This window comes from Egretta garzetta, unplaced genomic scaffold, assembly GCF_000687185.1.
Source record: "Egretta garzetta isolate BGI_Z169 unplaced genomic scaffold, ASM68718v1 scaffold213, whole genome shotgun sequence".
Lineage (NCBI taxonomy): Eukaryota > Metazoa > Chordata > Aves > Pelecaniformes > Ardeidae > Egretta > Egretta garzetta.
The window spans coordinates 1,397,611-1,410,197 of record NW_009259242.1 but is presented as its reverse complement, the minus strand read 5'-3'; the positions used below and the strand labels follow the sequence as shown (position 1 = coordinate 1,410,197).

General features: G+C 37.9%; 1 protein-coding gene across 2 annotated transcripts in view; it reads right to left on the bottom strand.

Annotated features, from left to right (window-relative positions):
- ANKFN1 (ankyrin repeat and fibronectin type III domain containing 1) overlaps positions 1-12,587 on the bottom strand; it is a 68,046-nt gene that overhangs the window by 30,499 nt on the left and 24,960 nt on the right. For both annotated transcript variants that reach the window (XM_035891635.1, XM_035891634.1), the window contains 2 exons: positions 3,445-3,542; positions 1,841-1,931 (listed from right to left, as the gene is read on the bottom strand). In XM_035891635.1, coding sequence (XP_035747528.1) covers positions 1,841-1,931; positions 3,445-3,542 — 189 coding nt within the window. The remainder of the gene's footprint in view (positions 1-1,840; positions 1,932-3,444; positions 3,543-12,587) is intronic.

Genomic DNA, 12,587 nt, shown 5'->3' with positions numbered 1-12,587 from the left:
CTCACTGGCTGTGTCACTAAGGATACTTAATGAAAATACCACATTCTTGCCAGCTATCTATCTACAGTGAACTGAGTCTACCTAGTGCTTCTGTGTTCATCAACAAAGAAAACATACATATATAGCCACAAAGAAACATTTCTCTTTGCCATAAATCCACAAATCACCCCATATATATCAAGTGATGCTCCTGCTCTCCTACAGGGAAATCCAAAAGATTCCTTTTGTTACCTTGGCTTCCTTTCAGAGAAACACCCCCACAATGATTGCCCCAGGCACTTTGGTAGTAGTGCCGTGGATGGTACTGCTCTCCCTGGTGGAAGCAGGGACTTCACTGAGTTCTGAGCAGCTGCACTCAACAACATGGCCCTAACGCCAGCAAGTCTAGGACTTTCTGCTATTCTAAAGCTCAGAATCCCTGAGATGCTAAACACGGGAAATGAACTTAATTCTCTGCATAGTTTTTGTGTTGATCCACTGAAATCTGCAGGAAAACTTCCCTTACATCCCAAAGCTTTGCAACTGGCACATGTTGTCATATTTCAGAAGGTTAGAAACAGTGGACAAGAAATAGACAGGGAAGGCAATGCAGTATGCTCGAAGCACAAGTTTGTACATACAAAGCTACGGTCTTAAATGCCACCTATCTGGCCAGGAGTGCCCTGTTCTTTGGGGATATTTAGCTGACTAACTAGCAGCTACTGTAAAGGAGTCTGTTTCTCAGCTGATGTAAATTTTTTGTTTGTGGGGCCAAATCCTGTGTAGTTATACCTGGTTATAGTCAAGGTAATTGCATGTCACTAAGTTATTTAAAACAACTCCATAGAAGTGAGTTATTCACATAGCCGAGAGTAGAATTTTATCCCACAATTGGAGCACATTTTTGTTCTCAAACAGAATATTTCTTTAGCCTAGTTCTGGTTTTATTCTGAGGTAAACAAGAGCAAAATTGAAGCAAAATAGGACAATGGCACTGCAAGAATGTCATTTATCCAACCTTCTTCATTATGACTACGGAGAGTAGGTATAGCTTGCTTTATTTTCTCACATTAGCATGCAAGGTTATTAAATTGTTACATTAGCCTAATAAAAACAAGTGCTAATGCAATAAAATGAAAAGTCCTGCTTTACTGCATTAATCAATACAAGGGGAGCTGTAATATGCTGAGCCAGTTTGGCAGTGAACACTAAGTCTGGAAAAGCAACTAACAATAAAATGTGATTATAATAGATTAAAAATTACAAATGAAAAATCATGGTCCTAATGGAGTCTGAGAAAACCTGTCACAGGTATGAAAAGGAAGAAAGGCTTTTGGACATGTCTGGAACATTTTAGTACTTACAGGCTAGATCCTATCAGCATACATGTCTGCAGTAGAGTATTTTACATACAGGGTGCTATAAGAATGGTCCAGTGAATGGGATCTCTAAGGCTACAAGGCAGAATTCAAAATTACATATGATACATGTAAGTTGTTTTGTTCTAGCAGTTCTGATTCAGGTTTTGATCCATTCATGTTCTGACAAATGAGGTTCCATATAACAGAACTCTATTAAGAGAAATGAAGGTCAAAATATTTCACATTTTTAAGTGTTAGTGACTAGATGACAGTATTCTGTCAAAGGACTGGAGAAGAATAAAATATAAGACAAATAAATATACATACATGATTATTTTTTGGGGGTAGAAGGAGTGGAGTTTTTTATTTCACTCCTAGATGACATGGTAATTAAATCATGAACTCCAGAATATTTGTCTTTTTCTGTTCGTTGAAGAGGGAGAAATTCTTACAAAGCAACATCACTAACCAAATGAGGAGGGTAGACGAACTCAACCTACTTGAAGGAGAAGCATATTCAGGAGTAGATTTGCGTGGAGGTCCCCATCCTCTCATGTTGTATGCTGAAACATGGACATAATACCTCTGGCCCTGCAAACAGAAACAACTGGAGTCAAAACTATCGCTTGACTCAAAATCTTGGCTCTAATAACTGGAAAGCAGTCCCTCCGAAAGATGTTTTCTTTGAAAAACTTAAATAGCTTTCAGTGGCACCAACTGATACACCATGACAGATTGAAACACAGTACAAAGATTTCAAGACAGGTGATCTGCTGAGGGTTAACAGAACACGCCTGTTCCAGCTGACAAACCGCAATCTCTTCTACCAAAGCCGAACCCTGGGAACTCTTACAATCAGACTTCAGGAATAGGGCCTCCCCCTTTTCCTGTTGTATTTAACAGTCTCTCTGCCTGCGCAGCAGTGGAAGAAGTTTTGTTTGGCTGCCACTGAAATCAGTCAGACCTTTATCACTGATTTTGATGCATAGATTGAGGCTAATGGGGAGTACTTCTGAAAGTCTAATTTTTAATTTAAATATGTTATATACTTTAGAGAGTATAGACAAACACACAGTAAGCAATGTTAAGATGTGACTATGGAAGTGACTCTGCAAGCTTGCTTGATTTTAACTTAAGAACAGTTACTCTGCTTTGTTGTTAGAAAATGATAAACAGAGTAAATGCATATTGTGGCTCAGCTCCCTGGAAGACAGTTTGCTTCAGAACAAAGATTTCTTCAGATAAAAGACTAGAAAAAACCCAATTTTTATGTTTTTCTATTCTATGTAGAGAGTTTTATATTGTGCCCATTGCCTACTCTTTAAAGCTAATGCTCTCATTTTGAGAGCCCATGTTTTGGGGCACTGGCCAAGGGTCACATGCATACCTCCCCCTACTATAACTTTGTAGGCCTGATTCGGTGTGCAGTGAATTCAGTGGAAAGGCTCCAGCTCAGTGGATGCTGGGCTGGACCCCTCTAATGATGTTTCCAGTGGAAATAGATGTATTTTGAGCAAGTTTTATTTCCATCAAGTATTTAGCGAATCAACATTTGGTTGCACAAATGGCCTGTAGGAAAAATACTTTCAGACACATGGTCAAAATTATTCTGCTTGAGAATCCATATTAATATTAATCAATTTTCTCCATTGCTGACCCAGTTGTTATCAGTGTAAAATATCTATACAAAAATAAGTAACAAAAAGGAAAATTATTGCCATCAACGTGTGTGTTCCTGGAAGAAGCAGAAGAGAAAGAACTGTTATTTTAGCTATTGGCCATCAGAGTCAGGACTAGATATTTCGTGAGCCTTTGATCTGCACTAAGATTATCCTGTGATCCAGAGAACAGCAGCTTTCACTCCAGGCTTTTCTGATCTCCACTAAGCATGACAACTTCTAAAACAGGTCATGCTGTCTGTCTATTCCTTTATGACTTTCAGATTATGGATACTAGACATGCTATGCTTAATGACTGGAACTTGTTGCTAGAAGAAACGCATTCTACAGTTATTACCAACAGGCATGGATGCAAATTATCAGTGTCTTTGTACCAGTGGGGCGGCAGGGGGCATCAAGATTTAAATGAGTCATTTAGCACTTACTGTTCTAAGACCTGTGATGGTGCACCTCAAAGACTGAAGATTATCCATAATTATTTCACCAGCCAGAGGAGAAAAGTCTTCTGAAGAGCTCCATTCCACTAGGAAACAAATAGCAGAAAATCAAATCAGATACCAGTCCAAGCAAAGAAATTGAAGTACTTGAATCACTCACAGGTTAACTTTGCTCCTAGCAGTTTTCCATTCCATGTGGATACCAAAAGTCATTTTTAACAATAATGTTTAGCAAAACTTCACACAATAATTAAATTATATCTCTGTGTATGAGAGAGAAGAGCAAAATATTGCTCTAAAGCTTTTCAGGAAAGAATGCTTAAAAACACACTGCAATATAAATTACACTCAGTCAACATTTGCCCTCATTTAAACAATTTCCTTTTAAAGAAAGAGAAGTAGTGGAAAAGAGTAGGTAGAAGATTTGGAGCTCCTATTGCCATTTGGCAGTTTATACGTCCAAACTAAGGAAAAGTACAGTTTTGCAATTGGATCTGCATAGGTAAGCATGGGCAGAGAGTTCTTTTGGCTCCACAGATCCACAAAACTCTCATCACCTAGCCTGGGCTAATTTGTATGGAAATACCCTCCTTGGACTAGATCTGACACTCACTAGAGTCTCTGAATTGGTTCCAGTGGGTCCTGGCTCTCTTGTCCAAGCCTAATGCTGCTGTGGTCACTGAAATTACAGAGCTCCACAAGGACCTATTAAGTTGTATTAATTTTTGAAGTGAATTAAGTGGCACTGGGATGACACATCACTCCCAACCCGTCTTGCCTTCACCAAAGTGCTCCCATCAACTTGTACAGATGACTGTATTCCTGTTTAATGGGGTTATGAAATTAGTAGTCCTGATATCAGTACTCTTCCTTGGTACTTGCAAAAATGAATGTGCATGTAAAATAGTATCAAACAGGCCATGAAAAACTACTAGATGATTTAAAAAAAAATATATATGTAAGTGGGGAACCGATGGCTTCAGGTAGGAAAACAGCCTTTTTCTTAAATTATACGTTATTAATGACAGGTACCATGATTAGAGTTAAGGTTAATCCTGGAGTCATACATCTGGGATTTTTTAGTCATTTGTACTTCAGACTCAACTTCCAGGAAAACGTATCAAAAACATAGTGAAATTAATCTCTTAAATAATTTTACTGTAGACATGGGAAAATCCCATTAATTTTCTGGATTTACACCAAAGCGGAGAATTCAAATCAAGGTTTTCCTTTAAGATTCACAAAATATTTTATAGCTACTTTATTTGCATATTTATTAGTATTGGAGTCAATAGTGTAGAATCAATCAGAGAGTATAGGTATTTTAATATTAACATGTGGAATTTTCATCTTCTGGCTGTGCCATACTGGTATTTTCATGTCAAAAGTAAAAGGCTTCATGGGATTTTTTGCTCAGCATATACAACATTTAACTGCCAACATATTTTTCTAAAATAGCCAAGTATCAATAGCACAACTGATATTTCCTTTCTCTCCAAATTGCTCCTTTTCTGTGACTGCAGTTTGTGAATGCACGGCATGTTCTGCAACGTTTTTGTATTTATTTGCTGCAATGAAAAGAATATTGGATTTGTCTACTGTCTTTGAACTTTTTCAGTGTGTATTTTTCTAGTTTTCCATGCATTTTAAATAACTAATTACTGCCACCTTTAGCTCAAGCTATCTCTGTACATTAGTATGAAAATGTAAAGACTGTCACAGTACTATATTGCAGATTTTTGTTGACAACTTAATTATAGGAATACTTACAAGTACCATTGAACTTGATAGCCTGTCAGTTTCCATTGTAAACCATGATTTTCAGGGTTTATAACTCCACTGTATTAAATCACTGAGGACATTGTATACATGCTGCAAACTTAGACACATTGTCTGTTTTCCAGAAGGATAAATTGGGGAAACCCTGTTTGTACTGCTGAACGTGTTATCAATAGGCTTGCAGTCACTTCAGACACTGTTTTTCTTTTCAAAGATTCATGTAAAGCAAGACAGTGTCGTCCAAGACAGATTCTGCCAAAAATCCTGTCTTCATTGAAATCCCCAGGCATGACTGAGTGTGCTTCTCAGCATGAGGAGCAACGGTAAGGTTGTACTTTAGGCAGCACAAAACAAAAGCCAATGGTGAAATAAGCAGCTTTAAGCTACTTTTGAGCTTCCCAAAATTTTAGCTGTTCTAATGGACTGGAGACTGCCCAAACAGAAACTGGCAGTTCAAGAGGCATATTTAAATTTGGGAAGCTTGCGCAAATAAACATTGCAGCCCTATTCTTGATGTGGGTCTGCTGCTCAACCCTTCCACTTGTATTCTGGCATTTAGAAAATGCTTCTAATATTTAAGAGATCCTAACACACTGCCTGAAGAGGAATTAACTGCCTTAATCTAAACAGGGTTGCAATCCTACATGTTTGCAAGCATGTGTATGGCAGGACCATCATGATACTGGTATTATGACTAGCAACAGCGTGGCAGTTTGTTCTCAGAAATAATCAAGGACCATTGAGTTCAGAGAAAGAAGCTGAGTTACCAAGGGGAGAAAAGGCTGACATTGCCTTTAAAGCGGTCTCAGGAACAGCTGTGGGAGTGGGGTTTGAAATAATAAATCACAGCCTTGCTCTGATGTTCTAGGGCAAACTGTTGCCCCTACTCGCGTGGTTAGTGAAACCCCATGTGCAGGGCAAAAACCCTCATCCACCCTGGTCCCATCAACCAGCCGAGTCTTCACCGGCTGCTAGGCTGAGGCTCAGCTGTGCTTCTCATTACACAGCCAAGTCATGCCAGCATTTTGCACTTATTTTTTTAGCTTACCCTGTGGTGGCTGAGACCCGTGAAATTGAAGACATAAGAATATGATATCAGCTTGTGGATCAGGTTATGGTTATCATTATGACTGAGAACCCCCCTTTTAAAGCATATTTACCCAAGAAGATGGTGTATACAAAATTACTCAAAATTCAATTTTCAAATACATGTATTTTAAAAGCTCGCATTTGGAAAAAAATCTGCCCCCCAGTTTCAATCAAAATTCTGTAACTGAAAAATAAGTATTTTTTGAACAGCTGTGTTGGAATAGCGCCTTCTTTTCCCCCTTGTTTCAAAGTACTGCTGAAAACGTATCAACAGGATACACTGAAGCATTGCTATTTTTGACAGAATGTCATTCTCTGACTCATGATATCTGTCATAAACTCATAACAATTTTTGGAATTTTTTATTTACTCTTGGTTTTAACAAACTTTTTTTCCCCATTATTTTACTGATTCAAGTGAGAAGAGGATGACATGATATACTTTTAAAGAAATGCAAATCAACTTAAGTCATTTATCACTTAAGTTTATATCTCCTGTTATACATTGCTGGATTTCAGCTTTCTACCATAACTGTAATCTAAAAATAATACACAATATTCTACTATACTCATTCACTGGGTTTTAAACCTTTTAGAAAGATGCGAATACCTGTGTCTGTATTTTATAGATGGGGAAATGAAGACAAGGAGAGATAGAGTGTCTTGTTCACTCAGCAGGTCCCAAAACAACAAGGGACAAACTCCTATGACCTATATTACATTTATTAGGCCAGTGTTGCTCACACTTTCTGGCTATGTGGGATGCATATAGCTCTTTCTGGTACCAATACAAATCTATACATCCATGGTCTTATCCTTGTGATTAACCTGGCTCTAAAAATTATGTAACTTTGTGCATGAGCAACCCGTCATGAAGATTTTGCTAAATCTTTGCCTAGTTTCTAAGGGAGAGTGCTGGGAGAGACTGCTCTGGTAGTAAACAAAAAATATCAACCATTTGTGTAACTCTGAAATACTTGGGACTTTAAGAAAGAACAAAAGGCTAGCTAACCTCAGCACTTTAAAAGTTGAATATAAAAATGCTCAAGTATAAAAACCTGAAGATGAAGAGGGTCCTTTATAAGAGCTCAGGAACAAGAGCTGGTCTTGTAGACTGTACCAACTGTGCTGTAAGGACCTGAAAGCTGTTGGGTGAATTAAGGATGGAGCATGTTCCAGTCCTGTTCTGAACACCCCAAAGGGCTGCTTTGTTGTGAACGCTGAATGTCTTTGCTGTTGCGGCTTTCCATCTGACACTTCACGTTATGTCAGAGCAGGGTTTTTTTGTGTGTTTAATATATTGGTGACTATGTGTTTTAATGAAGGTGCCCTGTATTCCAGACCTAGCAAATGCATGATGTGTTGCTGCGGTCGCCAAGATAAGTAGTAATTTTTAAATAAACAGCAGTATAAACAGTTACATAAAACTCATGTAAATTGCTGGCACGTAATTTTAGACTGGCTTAAGTTATGTAACTTACTTGTGGCCAAGTTGGTTTTTTTTTTTTTTTTAATACTCAATTCATGCACTTTAAAATAAAGGGAGAAGTTTATTTTCACCTGTTTCTTTTCCACTCTCTATCTTTCTAATATACTGAGCATGCCTTAAACAGCTTATCAGAAAGGTTGACAGACAAGAAACAAAGTGAAGGCACAAAACATCTCCTGACCCTATTGTAGATTCATCCAGGGAAGCACCTTCTCCTGAGTCAAGCAAATAGCACAAGCCACAGTAGAATTTGTCACTTCTCTTGGTGTTTGTTTTTGCTTGCACTTAAATTACTCACTGAATTGCTGAGTAGATTAATTAGACCGAGGGGCATGAGTCCTGTTGCTAAGTTGATGGGGTCTACAGAATACTGTACTGAGCCAGGATTCTGGGTTTTATTCTTGCATTTGCTACTGACTTGCTGTGTGACCTTGGGTAAAGCGTTATGCCACTATGGCTTTTAACCCAGACTTAAGCAGCAATGATTCTCTCTCCTTCCCTTCCTTCCCATGTTCAGGGCCTAGGCTGAAGGACACTGTGATCTTAGCTTGTGTTTCCAAGGGCCTCCAAACAAATAATTGCATTGTTCAATAGCTTCCTTTGAAATGTAAAACTGAAAAAAAGCACTAACACTAGAAACAACTTCACACCATCTTTTTCTGCCTGCTGATCTTTATGAAATAATTTTAATAATTTACACTCATAATGTCTTAGAAGCTTGATTAAATGCTGCCATTCATGTGAATAAAATCAGGATGAAAGTACCTAAACAAACATTTAGAAGCATAACACAAGTGCATAGAATTGAACACCAGTGAAAAACAGGAGTCAGGGTTTGTTGGTGTAGACAGCATCACCAGCTCAGATAGAAAACATTGTTTGCAGTGTTTGGCCAGCTCCTCCTAGCTGCCTTGAACTGTTCTTGCCAGCCTGAGTTAAGAAAGGAAGCCAATTTTTGCAGATTTGGGTTTAGGCTCTGTTCATGCCTCTCTTTTGGAAATTCTGCACAGAATGATAGGAGAAAGACAAGTCATACCAGCTGCAGGGAGTACTTATAGAGAGCCCAGCATAGTGCTTCCATTAGGAAAAACCAAATGTTTGGCACAGAGGAGTTTGTATTTGTTCCCATGGATTTGTTTTTTTTGCGTGAAGGGTATAATCCATCCATAAATGCACACTAACTTGGAATGTCTGGAATTGGTTGCATTCTGCTCAATAGGAGTATAGATGAGCCACAGCATGTACAAAAGGGACAGGTGAGTTTTTCATTTGTTTGTTTGTTTAGAGACTCTAACTGGGATTTACTACAATGCCTAAGGGACTTAGGCATATTGCCGTGCAAACACAGAACTTAAAACAGTGTAGTCATGGCCTGGGACTAGGATTTCTAGGTACTACTTAAATTAAAACCTGAGCTCCTGTAACAGCTCTAAATACTAGGGTTCATTATTTTGGATCTTATCTATTATTTTGGTTATTTCTGTAAACTTATTGAAGGCTCTTTGTACAGGGTCAATAGAAACATCAATAAGGCTGAAGAGGAATGAAAAATGCAAACAACACTGTGTCTACCTGAAGTAAATAAAGCAGTGCTGTGTTTTAGTGTGAAAGAGCTATGGGTGGGTTTAAGGGCCTCCAATCAGAACAGTACCAAGAGCATTCCTAGATTATTCCTAGAGAGCACATCTTCCTTTGAAACTTCTGTGGCTATAAATCTTCATGATACTTGTTTCAGAGAATTTTTTTAATAATCAAATACTTTATTTGTAGTTTCTTACCAAACAGCTGTGGGCTCCTTTACTTTTTACACCTGCTAATAATAACAGATGATGTTAAATAACCTTTCTCGTGGCCCTGTTTCTGTATGTTCCTTTGACCCAGGCCAGAATACTCTATTTTATGTCTTGATATTTATGGGAAGCATTATGACAGCAGGCTGGGTGCCAAAGACACATCTTTGCTTGATCATGGTTTCACTAGTTCATCTTATAGGAAATCTACATTATATAAATTATTTATAGGATACTATTTTTATTGCATTGTAATAAAATTCTCACCAATAGAAAATGAAAAAAAAATACTGACTGTTTTTTCTCAAGTATTTAATTAGTGTTTTCTAAGTACTAACAATTCTTTATCCATTTGTAATAAGGTCAGCTATTCCAGTACAAGAAGGAACATTTTTCCTTTCTGTTAGTGAAAATGACATTTCTTACTAACATTTTTATAAATAACTAAGAAAATGTGCCATGTGGATGCATATTGCCTTCCAGTGTGGGCCAGTGGTTAAAAAGCTACAATGGATTATAGTAACAGCCAAGATTTGTGTCTCAGCCCTGCAATGACAAACATATCCAACTTTGGCTGTGGAAAGAAAAGTGGGAGAAAATCTGTGTTAGAACAGTGAAAAGGGATTGGAGAATAAATGAGGTTCTTATGCAAAGGCTTCACATCCTAGAGAGGTATAACACTCTTGACTCTGATTCTGTGACTTTCCACTCCCAGTGGGTATGTTTTACTCAGTAATCTGTGTAACCAAAACCAGTGGGGAAGCTTATGCATGTAAGGACTACTGATTTGTGTGAAGCATGCATGGGTTAGGCTCAGCTTCTTCCCCGAACATAATACATTAAAATCTAATTAATAATGAGCAGTTGGGAAAATGCAAACAAAAATTAATCTATCACAACATACAAGACAAATCAGAACACTGCACAGCACTGTTAACAAAGAAAGTAAATACACAAATGCTAATTCAACTAATCTGTTTAATGGGATTCCACTGCTTTTCCTCTAGTTCTCCTGTAATATATTTTTAAAGAGGGACTTAGCTGCATAGGTATTAATTAATTATATTTAAGGCCTTATTTCTTTATAAACTAATCCCTGCAGTAACTTAAAGAGCTTTCACCTTTTCCTAGCACTGCAGCCAGGTGTTGCAGGCAAAACAGTCTTGATTTGGGGAATTTTTACTTAACTTAATTTACTGCCAGTTAACACAAACTTCTAATCACTCATTCAGAGTGAGAAGAAAGAAAATATAAACAATTAAACAAACATTTAAGTGAACACCTTTCCCCCACATTTCCCAGGCTCAACTTAAGCCAAACACCTATCCTCCTCCTTTCCTACTGTCAACTTCCCTTGTCTTCGCCACGGGGTTACGCTCAGCGATGGGGTTTTCCATCACGTTTAGAGCTAGCTGGGCCAGTGGTGACCAGCAACTAGCATCTCCTGACCTCCTCCCACACCTGTGGCCCCTGGCTACTGAAACCTGTGCCCAACACTGTACTCAGGCGTGAGCTAAGTGGGTGCTCATGTGTGAACTCATTGGGTGCTGAGACATGAGTTAATAGGGCGCTCATGTGTGAACCAGCTGGGCGTTCATTAGCAAATTAAATGGTTGCTCATGCATGAACTTATTGGGTGCTCATGCATAAATTGATTGGGTGTTCATGCGTGAACTAATTGGGCACTCATGCATGAAAACAGTAAACCCTGCAATTTATGCTCAATACCTGAGGTTGAAGGAGATCCAAAGGCCTGATTCCAAATGTATGGTCATTTATCAGTTCTGTGGGTCAGATCTAATTACTAGAACAGTATCGGGTTTTGGTTGGAGAGGCAAACTGACTATGTTTTAGACCATTTATGGTTGTAAAAGGTCCAAAAAAGTCCACGATGGACCAGAGGTCTTCAGACAAAGCAGTGAGCAGGGAAACTTTGCCACAGTCCCTTTGAAGACATTCTGGTTTTGTCTAAGTCTCTAGTGAGGAAGCATTCCCAAACCCATGAATCAAAAGATCTGCTAAATCAGGAACCTCCTTCAAGACAGAAGCTGAAAGTCTTAATTCCTGTCCTGCCACTCACTATAAGAAATTCTCCCCTTCTGTGCAATACCTATGAACTGGAAACTATAATGCTTAGCCACATGCAAATAATTTTTAAAAATACTTACTAATTTTGGTAAGACAAAGCAAATATAAAAGGTAAAGCAATGTCTAAAATTCAGCAACATCATGATATGAGCCTTTTTTCTTAGCGAAGGCAGACAAAACCAGAGCCTGTATGTCTGGGTTTTCTCATAGCCATTCACTTTGAGCTGCTGTTCAAAATCCTTATAAAACACAAAGCAGGAGGAAAGAATGCTTGAATTGAGTAACTGGTGTCTGATAAACTACATTAGTTAATTACACCATCACTTAATACGTGATCCATGATCAAAGGTGGTTTTAAATACATAGCAAACTTAAAAAATAGAAGTTCTTAAATTTTATGTTAAGTCCAACACATACTAAAGACATTGAAGGAGCTAGAAATAGAAAGGTTTGTTTTAACATTTATACATTTCTGTACTTGCTAGGCATAAAAATAGAAGTCAAATTGCACAGTGCTGTTAGCTACCAAAATGTAATGTGCAAATAAAGTGCCCAGGAGACCTAATAAAATGCCATAAACGAACTACTGTAGGATAAATTGAAATGTTTTACAAAGAAATGTATTCTCTTCCCTTTTTATGGAGTAAGAACTGTTTTGGGGAAAGAAAGAATGAGTTTCAAAATATACAAAGAAACTTTGAATAATAAGTGAAAAATGTTTCAAGATCAAGTTGAATGGAGAATGCTACTGAATTCCACTATAGACTGGAACAGCATCAAGCAGTGACAGCATCTACTTTAGAAAAATGCATGGGTATTAATATTAAAGCACCACATTTTCATACCTAAGATTCACTTCTACAAGCATTCGTTTCTATAACCAGGGTTCTTCCAGAA